Consider the following 18,849-nt stretch of genomic DNA (forward strand, 5'->3'; position numbering starts at 1 on the left):
ACCTCAAGACTAAAGTCCTCTTGACTCTAAAATTGCACTGAGCAAATTATAAGAGTAACTTCCAGCAGCTGAACTAAGAAATGACTGGAATAGTTGTTTTGGCCCTAAAGAAAAATAATAAAAGTCTCAGTCTATTTAGAAAGCGTTACACTTAAATCCTCAAACCAGGCTGGTGTAATTATGGACTCGGACCTGAATGTGTCTGTAACATTAGGAGATACTTACATCTTTATTGGTGACATCTGCTTGGACCAGAGTTCCATTCAGGCACGGTTCCACGTAGTGCAATTCCTCATTGTACTGGAGAATTACACAGGTACAAAGTATTAATGTTCATTACTTTGAACCCAGCATTCAAAAAGAGCTGTTTAATCTACCATGAAAAAAGCAGTGTGAAGATGCTAAAAACTACTCATCTGGGTAAAACTGCACATTACACTGCACAGAATAACCCTTATGATACCTGCCTACCATTCAATGCCTTAAAAACAGCTCAAATTAGACTAAGAAAGGCAGTGATAGTGCATTCTTCCAAAGCAAGTAACTTTGCCCTTTTCAGTTTATGTGCATATGTGTGTGTGTGAATATGTTTCTTTTAGTTTTACTTCTTTGGATGTGTAGACATTTTGCCCCACATATCCAAATCTCGCTGCATGAGCATACACATAATTTGTTCCACCTCTGCAAATACTTTAGACAAAATAATACTATTTCCATTTTAGAATGTGTGCAACACCGTAAAAGTGACACAGTAATAAATAACAAACAAAAAGAGGAAACACATAAGTCAAAATGACATATCCTTTTAGAGAGAGTCTGGGGAAACAATGTGTTTCTGCCTGATTGTCAAATCCTCTTTTTCTCTATTTTTCAAAAGAAGAGTTTTCAACATGATTAGGATATTAAATGATAATGAAAACTTTGCTCAGTGAGGAAAGCGACTGAAAGTGACTGTGGAAATGTTTTGATGTGAAATCACATCAGACACACACGCACGGTCATACACACACTTGCAGAGTTGCATCACGCTGAAATACGATAACAATATTTTAGGTGCCTGAGGCTGGATCCAATCACAACTGCCTCTTTTGCATTTTAAATCTCCATTCAGCTGACTGTTAATTGGTTGTGAGCATGACAGCAGAGAAAGCTGATTCGTTCCAGCATTTCCTCTGATCTGAGAAGGAAAGATGTGGGTCTCTGGGGTTTTTTTGTTTGTTTTTGTGAATACATTTGCGCACCTATCCGAGTCTAACAATGTTCTCGACTGTGCAGACTTACAGCGATGATGTTAAAAAAATCGTCATCTCCAAGAGTGTCCAGTATGGAGGAAACCGTCTGCCTGGCGATAGTCAGTCTCAGGCCTTTCATGCTGCCACTTACATCCACCAGGATCACCACGTCCTTTGGAGAGGTGGCAGCCTGGATGTACCATTTCCGGTTTCGACAGTCAAAAGCAATAACTCCATGCTCATCTGGCTTCCATTTGATTCCTTTAAGAATGCCACAAATCAAATAGATGCACAAAGAGATGCTAAAGTACTGGAGTACTAAGAAAAGTTACCTATCTAAGCTAAGTGATAAAAAAAAGGTGGGCCAAGAAGTCATTTCTTTAAGCAACCTTTGGGATTTTGTACCAAAACATACTCTTTCTCTATCACAGTTGAATGTATCGTTGCTTTAAAAATACATTTGCCCTCACAGTATCCTGCTATGTAGAAATTATTTTATATTAACCTCCTAAGACCCGAACCGGCATGCATTTTTCATTTCTCTTTGATATTTGGGCTGATTGGGACCTGATGAATGTAAAAACGAAGAATTACTAAAAAAAAAAAATGTTTTTATCTAGTTTTTGTTTCTGAGAAAAATCAGAGCCACTTATGAGGATATTCGTTTAAAATATCGATAGAACAGCAGCAGTATAATGTCCTCGTAAGTGGATATCAGGCCCATGTAGAGCAAAATTGAGTATTTTGGTCTAAATAACTCAAATAACTCAAAATGTGATGTCCACGTATGTGGACGCAGGTCCTAGGAGGTTAAAACATCTTTTTTTTTAACTTATGTTGCACAATTGGCAGTCCCTTTAGCACCTTAGTGCAGAGTGACTGTTCTGACTAAAAACACTCCACAGAACACACTGCAGGGTATTTTCATGTTTTGTTTTGGGCTTTTTTCCAGTTGACAGAAAATATGATTTGATGGGTTATTTAAGCATAGAATTGATTAATGCAGTAATGACTTTGGGGGAACTGAGGTCAGATGCTTTCAGCGGACAGCTGAGGTATGATAACCGCGTAAAATTCAACAGGTAACACTGAACATTTAAAATTTTCTTTTTTTAAATTTACAGTTAAAAAAGTAAAAAGTTAAGAACAGAAAAGTAAAACACTTTCTGTGGATTTCATCATATTCAATGCTAAATATAACATCTATCCCCCTTTTTGATAATGCTTCTCCTATAAAAATATTTACGCCACCTCACCTGTGTCAAATGTTTTTATATTTTTTTCTTATTTTCTTTACACAGAGTCTAATCTCGGCAAACTTCCACTGTTCTGCATTTCTGCTCCCCTCTAGCTCATTGCTAACCTCCATTCTCCTGCTCTCAGTTACTGAACATTCCCATTTCTGCTTCATAAAGACGACTACTTAATTACAAAAACACAGACAGTCATCCCCAGATCACATCCATCCTTACAACAAACACACACTTACCTGGGTACTGCCTGAAAAAGCCTTTGGCACTGCCAAAGTACTGCCATATGAGTGATGGGTCTCTCTCAAAGTTATCCACAAACACTTTGTTCAAGGCCTCAGACCAGTACACTCCATTGACAATGGCGGAGTCTGAGTGAGAAAAATGGAGAGGCAGACAAACATTGAATATATATATATATTTGCAGTCTAGGAGGTTGGAGCATATATTCTCTGGTGCCTGCTCATTCAGTCATATCATATCACACGCTGCACGTCCACAGGCTGCTACCAGGCATTATTCATTTCAGAGAGATTCAAGAAAAGCAGTTAGCAGAAAAACAGAGTGAAAAATGAGAGAAGAGAAACAATATTAAAAGGATGAAAAAGAGGCAGGATAGAGGAGACTGCTGAATTTTAACCCATAAAAAGTACAATAATTATATATAGTCATGGTAAAAAGAAAGTACACCTCTTTTCAAGTTTTATGTATCAGGACATTAAAAAACTCTAAGCAGGTCTTACAAGAAAGGTGAGTACAACCACAGATGAACAGCAAAATGCTATTATTTATTTAACAAAAAGTCCAAATGTAGAAGCAGTGTGTAAACGGAAGTAAACTCCATAATTCTGTAGAGCCACGGTCAGCAGGCGTAACTCAACTGAATTGTTTTCTGTCTGACTTTCTCACATTGTTGTGGAGCAAGTTTGTCTCACTCTTCTTTACAACGTTGCTTCAGTTCATTAAGATTTGTAGGCAATGGTTCTTGCACAGCTCTTTTAAGGTCCCACTAGAGCATTTCAGTGAAGCTGAATACTCGACTTTGACTTGTCACCTCTTTTCTTTTTTCATTCTGTTGTAGATTTGCTGCTGCGCTTGTGTCCTGGTGTGTGACCCAGTTTCAGCCAAGCTTTAATTGTCAGACAGGCAGCAACACTTTAGTATAGAGTGTTTATACTTTAGTATGACCTTGATACACAGGAGTTCATGGCTGACTCAATGACTGCAAAGTGACCAGTTTCTGTGATTGCAAAAAAGGGCCAAAGCTTAACTTCTCTGTCGCCCTGTTTTACAGCTGGTGTGAGATGTTTATGTTGACATGCTGTGTTTGACACTTGTCTTGTCTGAACATTGTTCCAGACGTCTTGTGGTCTGTTCAGATGCACACTGGCCATCTAAGCTGTGCTGCAATGTTCTTTTCAGAGAGAAGAGGCTTTCTCCTGGCAGCCCTTCAAAACAACTCACTCCTTTTCTGTCCATTCTGTCTCTAACTTTAACATTTAACACGCTAACTGATGCCTGCAGAGTCTGAGGGGTGTTTTGCGGTTTTTCTGAACATTGAACGACCTGACCTTGGGGTGAATTTGCCTGGACCTCCACTCCTGGGAAAACTGCCTTCAACATTTTCCACTTGTGAATAAGCTTTCTCGTAGTTGGATGATGGATTTAATATGTTTTGGAAATGGTCTTGTAACCCTTTTCAGGCTGATGCGGAGCATTCAGCATTGCTGATGACTTTCCTTTTTGGCATTATGTTCACACAACCCCGAATGCTCTGGAAATGTCAAAATACAAGTTTACATTTTTGCAACACATTTAGATTCATCTATAAGCTGCCACAGCCTCTGCTTTATAGAGGTGCTCACACTTGGTAGTCAAATGCATCTGATTAGCCTCACTTGGCTGCTCCTCTTAATTCCTATGGACATAGTGAGGGTATACTTAGTCTTTCACACACTGCTCCTCAATCATTGTCTTAATATTTGTTAAATAAATAATGACATGGTGTAATATGTCCTGTTTTGCAGTTATTCTGAGGTTGCTGGGGACCAGATGATTTGATGTTATGTTGATGTGTAAAACCTTACTGCTATTATTTAACATTTATCTTTTCAAAATAACTTTTTTTAATACATTTGCAGTAATTTACAAACCAGTAGTTACTGCATCCTGAATTTATGCTTACAGTTATAGGCTTAGTGATATCTATTCTATAAATATCATGCTACAATTAAACTCAGCTTGGCAATTAAAAACCCAAAAGAAAAAATGACCAATTTAAGACAACATAAGGGTTACTATATTGGTGCCAATAGATAGACAGACAAACAGAGACAGCTATGAACTTCAAGCTAAATATTGCATCAAGCTGCTAAAACTGGAAATGTGGGCTTATTCATTGCACGTCTTCCACAATAACCATGTGCAGCTATACACTGCATACATTATGTGCAATAGTATTTGCTTATAATTCTGTCCAAATGGCAAATCCAATTACTAAACCTTCTTTTCAATTTGCAGGCTGAGAGCGTTATGAATGTACTGGTTAGAGACCAGACAGACAAGCTTATTATAGCTGGTTATTACTTGGTTCAGAAGCGGGGCGAGGAAGATGGGAGCAGAACAGGATGCACAGACAGACAGACACAAGTGTGTGGCAGGACAGACACAAAATATACCCTTTAGACTGCAATAAAAAAGACAGGAAGGCAGCTAGAAAGAGCTAGAAAATTACTGGGAGACAGACAGACAAGTACCTAATGGACAAAGAGAAAGAAAAGCAGATAACAGATTCCCCATCATTGTCTATGCTGCCAGCATTGTTCTGCTGTCAACAGTCATGCCAATAAGCCATGATTGAATTATTCCTCTGGAAGCTAGCACACTAAAGCCCTCTCTTGATAGTAAACACCCATCCACCTCTATGAAGTGGAGTTGAGAGGAGGCTGGATTTGATCCAGCCCATATTTACACAACAATAGTCACTTCTGGTGCAGTTTGAGTGTCTATTACAATCTCAGCTCATGATGAGGAAGGAAGTATGGGCTCTACTTCCCCATTAGCTGTCATTTAAATTCATCTCAGCTAATGCACTCCACTTCAGTCTAAGAAGCTGCCACGATCATTACAGCATTGTACACTATATATACATGTTCATGTGCACAAATATTACTTTTATTATCCTGAATCACACGATTCAGGTTATTGTCATCATTCATGTTATTAGGTTACGTCCACTGATCAAGGAGGAAAGCTAAATATCACGAGTAAGAAACCATGAAGGGAGAGAATTGGAAAAGCATTTGCTCTGTGTATGTATGAATATACGTACTGGATTTACATACGTGGACTGTTGTGACCCCCTTTAAATGTGTGCATAGGTTTACTTTTCCATGTCACGTTTCTGTCATTCAGCATCATAAAAATGACTGTGTGAGATATATTTTTGAAAGATGGATGTTTGAAAGTGGCGAGCTCCTTTTGCGATTAATTTCTGGAGAGGGGGAGAGCTCTCTGCTGCCATGGACCTAAACTGCGATTCATCACAGCTGATGCCAAACAATTTATGAAGTACAGAGGCTACAAACAGCTCTTCAGCAGCATTACGAACAGGTTGAGATGACTGCGATTGACTGTGTGGGAAAAACTGCTTTTTCATCCCAGAACTTTGCTCAGAATCATTATCAATTTAATATACTGAAGAAAAGATTATTGAAAGATTACCTTCAGATTTTAGTAAGATTGTTAGACTGCCTGCTAAAGATTTTTTAAAAGTTCTAAAAACTTGCATTACAATGACCCGAAACACTGCGCAGTGCAATAGCATCAGATGACCCTTCAAACCTTAGATTTGCTACTAAAACTGGCCTTCTTGGATCATTTTTCATCCTCTCAGCTGCACCTGTTGCCCAAACCTGCCCTGATATAGCACCTTGTGTTTTCCAGCACAGGGCTATTTTCTGTCTGAACACCTGCGAGCCCCCTTTCTGTAAGATCGTGGTACTTGTAAAAAAAATATAGTGCTAGCTAGCATCCTGTAACATTAAACATAAAAAGTGCAAATCCAGCATTAAAGACATGCACATGCAATTGTCACAAAATTAAAATTTATTGCAAAAATGGTTGCAAATGCTTTAAATAATTGTACACATACATTTTCTTACTCTAAGGACATATAAAAGAGACGTAAATGTCTTTTAACAGAAAAGTGAGGCTTGAAATCTTGAAAAGCTCCCTGAAGTTCCAGCTAATAAGCTGAAGTTATTGCTACTCACGAACAAATCTCGCAAAAGTAAAATCTTTAAAGCTGCGTGTGTGTATTAGCTTGTATGAATGTGTGTGTGTAACTCTACTCATTTGCCTGTGAATCAAATCAAAATTACTTTTGCTCTCGCTGTATCAGCCTACAAGCCTGCCAACCCCAGCTCCTAGCACTTTCATTCATTTCATTTCATTCATTCACCTCCTGTCACTCTCACTTCCTTCCTCTCTTTTTTCCACCTAGCTGCAATTAATCTGTTGCTCAGACCTTCCATCAGTCTGACTTAACCTACTTTCTTTCTCATTTACGTCTCCCTCTTCCCTTCTCGCTCTCGCCCTATAATTTCTTTGCCTCTGTTAGCTTGGTTAAGTTGACATGACATTCACGCTGTCCGCTGAGCCTTGTACAAGGCCATGACTTCTCGAGTTGTGGTAGTGGAAGTCTAATTATTTAACTGCTAATTAAGTCAGTGTGTGGCAGGGATGATCCAAATAGTTAAAGTTAATGAATTCAAATCTGCCTCCGGACATGCGCATCAGCTCACACACCAACTGTGTTTCTGATTCCACATTTTTAGACCAGTGTTTTTAGTCGTTTCTGTGACACAACAACAACAAGAAAAGTGATCTCAACATGTAGATTAACTGCTGAACTATAAAAACATGGTGTCTGTGAAGGTTCTCAGTCATCCAGGTCATCGTAGTCAAAGGAGCTTGCAAAGAAAAGCGTCTGGACTTGCCATGTTTTTGTCTTTTTGTCCACTAGGTTTATATCTGGGACTCTCCACCATTTGACCTTAGAACTGAAGAAGCTTCTCGGATGAGAGGTGAAACGTCTTCAAGCAACTTAAAGAAGTCCAGACGCTTTTCTTTGCAAGCTCCTTTGACTATAAAAACATGGGTTTCATCCACATACCACAGCTTGTTCTGATGTTAGGACCACAGGTGTGAGAGTAGGTAGGGGCGAAAAACCTAGTATCTCAAATTGTAAAACAACACTGATGTCTGAAATGCTCCAGGCCATTACTGATTGGACAGATACAATTGTGTCACTGTCACATAACCTGATCTTTGCTGATTGGCTGGGAGAAATCCATGTGGTTCTACACCCTGAGTCATGGGGAGGCCAATTTTGATGTCCATTTAGTTGCCACATATCTTTTCTCACCCATTTAAGGGTTAAACCAAGCCAGTATTGTGCACATGCATTTTGAAGCACTTTTACTTTACATTGGGGGTCGTGAACGTACCTTTGTTGTACATGTTGGTGGGGACTTGCACCACGCTGAGGTTGAGGTTGACTGACAAGTTGTTAAAATGGTCATTGGGTTGCAGGATAAATTCCCCTCCCAGCTCTACACTGTTCCCCTCCTCATCCACCTCATTGATCAGCACTGCATTAAAGTATTCATACTAGAAAGAGACAGAAAGAGAGAGAAACAGACATAAAACAAGGCACACACACAACATAACATACACAACACAGCTAAACAGTCCCTGAAGCTGCCACACAGAGTCGATATTGCGTACTGTGGTAACCTGAATCCTTGGATGATCCCAGACGTGCATGTTGTTACAGTGGAAAGCTGCTGAGTGGACAGATCTCTCCTCAAACCTCTGAACACTCCCTTTCTAGCTAGATGTTCTGGCCCTGGTGTATTTTTAGTACTGCGCATACTGGGGAGACTATTAATAAATCATAAAGCTGGATAAATATAGAGCACATGACTCCCAGCATCCCAAAGGCTCTTAAGTCTGAGATGCCATGCAGGGCAATGCCTGCAAAGGCTACAGTTAAAGCAGAACAAAAGACAACAATCAGATGAACACAGTGAAGCAAGCGAAAAACATCTCAGTGTTTACATGGAAATAAACTATACAGACACATACAGAGGAACAAAAAGCTGAAAGCAGCATGTTTAAATGTTCTTCATGACTTGACACTATTTTTGATATAAAAACAGTCTTTAGTTGTGAAACTGTGCCCAAATAAAACAAATGTCATCCATCCTCTTCCTCTTATCCTTTTCAGGATTATTTACAAGTGTGGCCAAAAACTCCCAAGTGATGCCACATTGATTTTGACATTCAAACCACCACCCCTACATTTAATTTAAACAAAATACAGTTTTCTTCAAAATGATTACAAATATGTGGGTCCTAACAAGTGCTTTTAAGCTCTGCTTAATTTCTTTCTTACTTGAATTGAAACATCTACATCCTTTACTTTGTGTTTATTCTCAGCAGCAGCAGCAACACTCCTGGGCAGGTGTGCAGTGGCGATTACATGGCTCACAGTCACAATGATTTCTCTTGTAATCAAACAGAATAAGGTCTGAAAAGGGCTCTTGACAAAAATGAAAAGCCGTTCCCTCAAGTCTAATACAAAGCCTCCGTACATGTGCTATCATTCAGAGGGGCACAGACACTCTCTGGACTTCCTGAGGCATGAGCTGTAACTGAAAAGACAGCAGACTGAAGTAAAGAGTCAGTCTGTATGGAGGCAAGCACTTAGCCCATAGACCTACAACGTACCTCAGTAGGCCCTTTTCTACATGGGACGGAGGAACCCCTTTGCCCCATCAACCCAGTTCTCTATTCTGGCACCAATAACCTTCATTTGGGCTAAATCTTTCTAGCGTCTCTGTGACGCACCATCATCCCTTCAGCACAGAGCAAAACACAGATAAAGCCATCAATTAGGCTGGCAACAACAGTGCCTATCGGTGTAATTAATCAGGCCTGATTAGACTTATTAGCCTTTTATCAAGGGGAACACTGCCATTTCAAGGTGAGATCAGTGTTGCATATTCTGTTCCATATTTTTAGGCTTTTACCTGAATCTTTCTATTCCTGCATGAACACAAAAAGATCAGGCCAAGCATTTTAGCATAAGAGGGAAAAAAAAGATGAAATGACCAAAGCATACGGAGCAGCGAGCAGATTAAAGAAACACAACATTATAACATCAGCCACTGCATGAGATTGCATCCGTAAGCATTTACTTACAGTACAAGCACATTAGTATGCAACTCACTAATGTTGGGGACTTGACTTGTAAAAAGAAATCGTAGGCACATTGACCTTTATGATGTTTGGAATATCATCTATTTTCTACAACCAGTTTGGTACCTGTGTTTTCCAGTCCAACAAAATGAACAGGATTTAAATGAGCTGACTCTGACACCAGCATTTTCATGTCTGTCTTGCTTTGGGGAATCACTTCAAAATGTGCCTTTAAAGATAGAAGGAAGTGCGAGGATAATTTAAAGGGTTTTCTTTAAGCCTGTAACCATGAAACAAACAGGCTGTTAACAAATACAAATGCAGTGAAACAGGATAAATTTTCACTGCTTAATGATAATTATAGAACAAAATCAGGAAAGGAGACGAGATGAAGCTGCTGAGAGGGACAAATAGAAAATATTAAAAATAGATATGTGCAGAACTGTGAATGATACGTTAGCCTGTGTTCACAGCTATATGTCATTCCAATAATGTATTAGAATATATATCTTGTCTACAATACCACTTGATCTGGAACTCAGAATCTCCCTCAAATCAGAAATCGAGAAATCAGGTGTGATTGTAAATGACAGCAAGATTTTTTATTAATTAATTTTTTTTGATTGTACTTGACCTAACTGTACCTTTATCCACTGGTAAAGAAGGTCTGAGTTCCTCGGACACAGCACAACTGTACTTAAACCTCTCAGAGTCGAGCTCCAGGAGGAGGAGAACCTTTCCTGGAGTGTGAACACCTCCGAGCTGCTGGAAAAGGCCCAACAGAGACTGTACTTCCTGAGAATTCTCAGGAGGAATAACATCACACAGAGACTGCTGGTGTCCTTCTACAGAGCCACCATTGAGAGTGTTCTAACTTACTGCATATGCATCTGGTACACTAGCTGCACAGGGGCTCAGAGGAAAGCACTCCAAGGGATCATTAACACCGCCCAAAAGATCACTGGCTGCCCTCTCCCCACACTGGAAGTTCTACACAACGCCCACTGTTTTAAAAAGGCCCAAAACATCATAAAAGACACCTCACATCCTGGCCACTCCCTGTTCGAACTGTTGCCCTCAGGCAGACGGTACAGGGCAATCAGAGCAAGGACTAATAGACTCAAACACAGCTGTTATCCAACTGCAATAACACATCTGAATACTACAAAAAAATGTCCATCACGCCACTCTTGTGTTAATCTATGCACGGTCTGAAGCATGTGTGTGGGAATGTATGTGAATGTTTTACTGTTATATCTTATTAGTATTTTAAGTATTCTATCTATTTTATTTATTGAATTTTATTGTTTTATTTATATTTTGATATTGCTAGGGATGATGCAATGATCGGGGACCATTCTTCATTTCGTTGTTCTCATGACAATGACAATAAAGTTTCTGATTCTGATTCTCCAGAAGAAATACATGCATTGCACAAAGACTGTGTGAATGGCAGCAATGAAAATTACAACTGTTGCATTTGTGGCTGTTAAATATTCAATCAAGTCTTCATTTAAATCATTTTTCACATGTTTTAAATTTGCATTACTTATTGTTGATCCTGGCAAAGCAAAACTGCTGTGAACACTGTAAAAGATAATATAATATAATATTCTAACATTATTATATTAAATCATTTAACAGTTTTGTGTTAATAAAGCAACAAGCAAAATTAAGCTAGGGGGAGTTAAACATTGAGTAGGATATCATTGCAGAGGAGCTTGTAAAACCCACTTCACAGCAGACTTGATCTCTACTTAACATGTTGAGCATTTAAGGCCAATACTAACAAAACGGGAGTTTCATGTACACAGCCCATAGATGCACACACTAATATCTGGCACATAGAAGCTAAAGTGACTGCACGTGCTTAAGGTAAAGCTCCATTGTGTCTTCACTCTGTCTTTTGCACCGTTTCTCTCTCATTTACTTGCTTTTCTGCCTCTCAACTCAATTTTCCCCTTTTGTGTTCCTGCTCAGGCTGCTTCTTATTTCCCATTGTTAGCTTGTTGTGCATTCCTCACCACCTTCTGTCTCTTCCTGGTGTTCAGCTCCCATTGGCTCCCTTCTGCATTTATGTGACTTGGCTTGTATCATCAGGGATATCTGTGGGGAAACTGTTGCACTTCCAGGTTGTCACAGACTAATATCCCTCCCATCTGCCTGTTCATTCCCTGCCTGTACAACAGGTGGGATTTTTTTTAAAAGTCCACCTGTTGTAAAATACAAATTAGCATTATTACTATTATTATGATTAAAATATAAAGACATCAGAGTTGTTTTTTTATTTTAGTGAGTTAGTGAGTTTAGTTTATCAGTTCCCAGAGTCAGAACCAGACATGGAGAAGCTGCATTCAGCTTTTATGCTCCAAACTCCCAGAAAGCCTCCGATCAGCTGAAACACTCAGTTTATTTAAATCCAGCTTGAAGACTCAGCTGTTCTCAGCTATATTGGAATAAAGCACCAAATCCACACTGTTTTACTTTTAAGTTAAAATTTCAAAACTTACATTTTAACTACTGATTTTATCTCGTGTTTTTTGTTTGTTTTTTCCATTTTAAATCATGCTTTTTATTTGTTTTAGTTTTTTAATGTCCCTGTAAAGCTCTTTGAATGATCTTGCTGTTGAATTGTGCTATATAAATAAACTTGCCTTGCCTTGAGTAATGGAATCGAATAAAAAGATTTGGGGTTTTAGAATACCTTTGCCTTATTTGAACTAGCTCTGGAACAAAAACTCAATAACGGTGTTGTTATAGCGATATGAGGAATGGCTGGCGTTTTCAGTTACCGAGTGCCCCATAAATGTTCAGATATGTTTGAGCTCAGGGACTGTGAAGGTTAAGTCCATAACACTCAGCACTATTTGCACTTCAACTGCCTTTAAGTGCTTCTTATGTAACGTTTTGACATACTGTATGTTAGCAGGCATTACTGCTGGGGATTGTATACCTCAGTGTGCAGCATGTCTCTGAAGACTGAAGTGCTGCTTTCTCTTTGTACCCCACTCCAACAAACAGTTTTCACTGTGGATTTGAAACACATTTTCTCATGCTTGCCTCCTTACCGTTCTGTTGCATCAGTAAATTGGATCTTTCTTTTTTTTACAGTCATCCACTCAGACATATTGATATGTCTTAGCTCGTTCCAATTATTGGCCTCATTTTCCCTCCTGTAACGTGCTTTCAAATCTGCTACCTATCACTGACACTACAACTACACAGACATGAAAAACTCTTCAATTTATTTTAAGCAAACTCTGTATCATGATAAAGTTGCAGTGATTTGATGCTTTCAATCAGTGTTGGCCCAGCGGTGGGTTAATCAGATACCTTTTAAGGTTAATTGTAATTTGTAACTTCAAGTCACCATTAGCAGCATAATCACTGACAACAGCAAGTGTCCAGCTCCCAAGCATAAAATGTTCTCCAGTTCCAGGTGAGTGATTGAAGCCAGTGACAATGAGAGCAGAGTATAGTTTTGGATGACATGTGACCTAGTAATAAATATATTAAAGAGTTACCTAGGCAACCAGAGTGTGCAACATCTACAAGCGACCAGCAATCAGCTAATAGGTGATGCGTGATGAGATAATCTCTTTCGGTGTGGATGCAGCTGCAGTAAGCACTGCTCTCCTTGTCTGTCACTTTGTCATAGCACTAAAGAGTCGAGTAAATTATCATTAATTTATCATCTGATTGCAGCTCAGATGGAAGAAAAGCAACTAAAAAAATGCTCAAATTTGAAACAAAATAGAAGTGAGAAGTGTTTCTGTGTATTCTTTATGATTATTTCTGATTACTTTGAGGTTCCCATTAAAATTATTACTTTTTAAAATGACATTTTAAACATTGTGACCTCTCTATATACACTTAAACAACAAAGGTTTCTTATAGAAGTGGCCACCTAGAAGACAGAGCAACACTTAATGACGACTCAGTTGAAAGACACAATTAGAGCTGTGCATATGTTAAGTGTTAATTGTTTTGAAAAACAGAAATGAGAAAGATAAGTCACCAGAGGCAACAGCAGTTCAAAGTACAGAAAACACAATGCTTAAAAAAAGTAAAGACATAACACAGCTAATTAATCTGCTAACAAACGCATTTATATTCACAGTATGTTGTCTTTCATTTTGATTAAAATTGCACATTTTCAATAGTGCGAGAGCGAGTGTGGGTGTCTGAATGGAGTCCAGGGCAAGCCATGATGTGTAACTGTGTGTGTGTGTGTGTGTGTGTGTGTGTGTGTGTGTGTGTGTGTGTGTGTGTGTGTGTGTGTGTGTCCAAGTGTGGGTGTCTGTGTTGAGTACGTCAATTATGCCATTCCAGCAGTACAGTAAAGGAGAGCCCAGTGCCGCTAATGCAGTCCCAGATCGTAGTGTTAACAACCTGATCTTTAACGCTGCGGTGCATTACGTTGAGAGATTGTAGCATCAGCACCCACTCACTTAGTGTGGGACAGACAAAGAGGGAGAGGATGAATAAAGGGTTAGCAAAGGGTAAAAAGTGGAGCCTCTTCAGTTCCCTTTTTCAACATGCAAGCCAAAAAGGATTTATTGTGTAATATGTACCACCTCACATTAAAATATTATTATGGCACTGAGTTTGATATAATCACACGATAAGTGGATTTACAAAAACAATCACTTTCTGCCTTTAATTCTTTGGCTCGACTTTTGAACATATAGAACCACGAGACTGATCGCTAAGTGAAAATTAGCCTTTTAACAAATGCTCACCACCTGTTCAATTGCTCATTAATGCAAATGCCTTCTGTAATTAACTAATCAGATGGCAGCTACTCAATGCATTTAGATATGTAGACATGGTCAAGTTCGAACTGCCAATCAGAATGGAGAAGAAGGGTGATTTAGGTGATTTTGAAATTCATGATTTTGTGTCTCCGATGCTGTTTTGTCCTCTCTTTGGTGGTTCTGACCTGCATTTTTTGCTTCTGCTATTTTAGTAAATGTGCTCCAGTGTTTCTCTGGACATTTCACAATGTTCTACATGTGAAGATTTGTGCAACTTTTGCAGGAATGTCTTACAAATAGAAGCACATAATGCTGATTTTGTCTCTAGAATTACAAAGTGGCCGTCTCTCTAACACTGGCTGCACACCAGACACTGGAAACTGTGTTGAGTGTGGTACATGTCTATCAGCCCGTGTTCATTTTTTTAGTCACAGATCAAGATCAGGTCAAAATATTGCTTGTCAATGAAAAAAAAAACTAAAAAGCAAACACACTGCAAAAGTTTAATTTGCCTCCTAGAAGAGCACTGATGCAGTTTAGTGCAGTAAGCCATATCTCTGAAGGCTTTTGCTGATTTTAATATTTTTCCTGCAGAGAGTCAGACAGTAGATCAACAGCCTCAAGAGAAAAAGACACAACGTGTGATTTGGGAAGGATTGACCATGATGCCCCACCCTCTGGTGCTCACGTTTAAATGTAATCTTGACTTAGACTCTTTTCCCCGCTCACCTCCCTGCTCTTTTTGCCACAGTTTGGAAAGGAAGAAGAGTCCCAGAGTGTGAAAATGTGAGTCGAAAACAACCGGGGGCATGGATATAAGTAATCAGGGGGTAAACAAGACAGCAGACTGAGTAAATAACTTGGAGGAAAAGGCCAAGTAAGAGTTTATATAGCTTACTTGAAATCCTACTTCACGCAGCTTAAACTGTGTGCTCACAACTTGGAGTCAAACATGTCTGGAAGTCTATAGAAGCCACATGGGGGTATAATGCACAAACACACCTCACAACATAGAAATGATCTGCGTTTATCTGACCTTTTCTCTTGGAGCTTGTAGAAATATAGAGGAAAAAGTGATTAACAAAGTTTGTTTGCATCAAATATTTAAATCCACTTGGTTTTCTTAGTTTTAATGTTAGCTTGTGGGTAAATGTAAAAATGTACCAGTAGGTACTACTTAAGTTTATTGGCAGACAAAGCATGAGGAACAACACTGAAGACTTTGCTTCCAAGTTTGATACTTGAGCTGCATTTTGCCTTTTAACAGAAAATAGTTCGATGCTTGCAAATAGTTTGAGGTGACTTAAGTCTTTTCTTTATTCTCACTTAATAATATTCTACAGTGTTGTTTCACATTATGCTGTTTTGGTATTGTTACCGAACTAACGTTCACCCATATTAATGAAAAATGTACAAACTTACATGCTTCGCTTTGATCAAAGTTTAGCTTTAAGCAACATGGGGTCTAACTGGCAGTGTCTTGATGCTCTGTGCTTGTTGCTGAGGAGATAATATTACAAACCTCCACTGCCTCACTCAACAATCAACACTGTTTCTGTCTCTGTGGGGAACCTTTTTGAACCATTTTCTGTGACACTGTTAACAAAGTACTTCAGACTACTTTGTGTGCAAGTTTCACTTCAGTTCAATTCATGTTTATTCATGCAGAGTCTCATGGCACTTCATACTGTAAGGTACAAAACCAACAATCAAACAATCCCCTATAAGTGACAGTGGGAAGGAAAAACTCCCTTTTAACAGGAAGAAACCTCCAGCAGAACCGGGCTCAGGGTAGTTTACCCATCTGTCTCAACCAGTTGTGTGTAACTGTGTAATATACAATGTGTTCAAAGCCTAGTCTTGATTAAATAGCTATTTAAAAAAAAGTCACATAAGTGCCCTACATGTGACAGGACACTGAAGCAGGCAAAACACAGACAGAGACATGGGTCAAAACATTTTTGATATTATTAAGCAACAAGCAAGTGGCTCCCTCTCTGCAGTCTACGATAATGCCCCAGACACGGGAGTATGAGAACAAAAAACAGATTAAGCACTTCTTTCTCACTGCTCCCGCCTGACTGGGGCCACATTTTCAGTCAACATCGAGCTTAGCAATTGGCTGTTTGTTTCCAACCTCCAAGGAAGGATTCACTGGCTGCAGAGTGCATGGGAGACTGCTCTCTGCTTTCCTATTTACAGTACATGAGCAATGCGGGTAAAAGAGTGAGAGAGGAAAATCGCAGCAGATTACCGTGCCAATTTCACATGGAAGCAGAAGAGCTCTGGAAAGGATAGATAAGGAAATTCCTATCAAATCGCTGCCAGCCAAATATGTATCCAATAGCAATAAACCACAAACATTTTATAATAAACTCAGAATAGTGATGGAGGAGGGTTCACCCTACAGGATGTGGTATTTTTAGCATAGCTGGCAATAATTACCATCTATTCACCATGTTCTGCAGTAAAACGCGCTATTAGAAATGCCACCATCAGAGCAGTGCAGACATGAACCATGCACACCTACACAGGTGTACATGTACAGTGCTGCAATAATATACATGCATGTTCCCATGCAGGTAAACAGCTTCTGCATTTCATGATCACACCTCAGGAATGCTTAATCATTTCACTGTTTTGCTCAGACAATTTAAACACAATTTACAATAAAAAGAAATATTTAATTTAATTACATAACATATTAGCCCGGTTACCCATAGATAAGCTATCAGATAAACCAAACATAGGCATGCTAACAAGCATGCTGAGCAAAGACAATGATCTAGTACTACCATGATGAGCCCGATAAAGAAATAGTGATTATTATACGTATGAGGTCGTCACACGATGCAAAGTCTGCCTTTGTCTGTGAAATTTAAAATTTATCTCAGTGATACCTGCAAGAACAGGGTGATGATGAAGGGAGAAAGATGAATAAGATACGACGATCAGATTGAACGGCATTTAAACATTTCTTTTATAAAATAAACAAGTTAACCACACGTGTGATCCTCTGCTGTTAGTGATCAATGAATTATTCGTTTAGAAGTGACGCACAGCACGACCACGAGTGATTCTGAGTTTGCTGTGCAGGTATAAAAGAAACTGAGCTGGTTATTACTGAAGAAACCACAGTTAGCAAAGTATTTTCATTGCATATTGAAATTAAAAACCTTTTTCAGACTCTGTGTTTTGTTTTATTTTTGTCTTCCATAACAGGTTTTGGTGTCTGCAGCTGTTGAGTATATTCCTTCCAAAATACAACAGACTTCTCAGTCAGCTGGGTTTGCACGGTGTACTGTTTGAGCTGTACTCCAGTTGGTTTCTTCAGTTTGTTGCTCAGTTTGAAGCCATCTTCTGCCAGTTTGGGGCAATATCTGAAAAAATGTAGTACGGAAAATGTAGAGTACTCTATTTCCAGTTGTGCTACTAATGCTATTTTTGCTTTGCTCCTACCAGTGACAAGACAGAAGTCATAGTGGGCAACAATATTCTTTAGTTAGGTCAAATTACAGGCTTATATTTCCTTTCTTCGGTCCCTCTCACCAGCTTCCTTTTCTTTCCCTTTGTCTTCTCTTTGTCTCCAGATACATCATATTAGGGCTGCTCGATTATGGCAAAAATGATAATCATGATTATTTTCACTGAAATTGAGATCTCGATTATTTGACGATATTTATTTAACCCTTTAAGACCTACCATAGAACCAAGTCCGCCAGAGCTTATATTATATGTTTACATGCTGTAGTGCCATTTGTGGGAGCATTTCAAGTTGCTATACATCAATACAACTGTTATAGCCCATATTTTAAAAATATGTATGCATTAAGTCCATAGTAATTACATTAATTGCAAAAAAGTGCAATAAACTACAAAAAAATTGAAAATCATTTTTGTTTTTTTTACATATATTTCTACTTGGAGAAATTTAAGAGGTTTATCCCTCAAAACTTTAAATACAAAAAAGTTGCAAAAAATAGTTTACAACAACAGGAAATTTATTTTGAGTGTCTTCATAGTTTTATTTTGGAGATACAGCAATTTTTATATACTGCAGGAAAAACAAAAAACAATCCTATGATGCAAATTTGCAAAGAAAACAGCAGGTGCATCAAAATAAACTATTTCCAGCAGTGCAACTCGAGTTTTAAGCATCCCAGCAACTATTCAGAAAAGTCAAACATGACTTATAAAAACACCAGTATAGGCTTTTAAGGCCTACAAGTAAAAAACTACATTTTCCGCGAAATGACGTCACTTCCGGTTTCGGCCAGGAAATGGCGGACATGCATAGTTAGGGTGACGTCTGTGACACTCTGGGAAGTGTTACGAACAGCTGAT

General features: G+C 38.8%; 1 protein-coding gene across 6 annotated transcripts in view; it reads right to left on the minus strand.

Annotated features, from left to right (window-relative positions):
* Positions 1-18,849, minus strand: part of cacna2d3a (calcium channel, voltage-dependent, alpha 2/delta subunit 3a) — a 131,966-nt gene that overhangs the window by 60,052 nt on the left and 53,065 nt on the right. For all 6 annotated transcript variants that reach the window (XM_085261158.1, XM_085261157.1, XM_085261161.1 and 3 more), the window contains exons 5-8: positions 7,993-8,155; positions 2,722-2,853; positions 1,282-1,493; positions 226-300 (exon numbers count right to left, since the gene is read on the minus strand). In XM_085261158.1, the coding sequence (XP_085117284.1) occupies positions 226-300; positions 1,282-1,493; positions 2,722-2,853; positions 7,993-8,155 (582 nt within the window). The remainder of the gene's footprint in view (positions 1-225; positions 301-1,281; positions 1,494-2,721; positions 2,854-7,992; positions 8,156-18,849) is intronic.

Source organism: Mchenga conophoros, linkage group LG20, assembly GCF_057382185.1.
Source record: "Mchenga conophoros isolate Kocher_MC1m ecotype Shallow Benthic linkage group LG20, M_conophoros_male_GT1.1, whole genome shotgun sequence".
NCBI lineage: Eukaryota > Metazoa > Chordata > Actinopteri > Cichliformes > Cichlidae > Mchenga > Mchenga conophoros.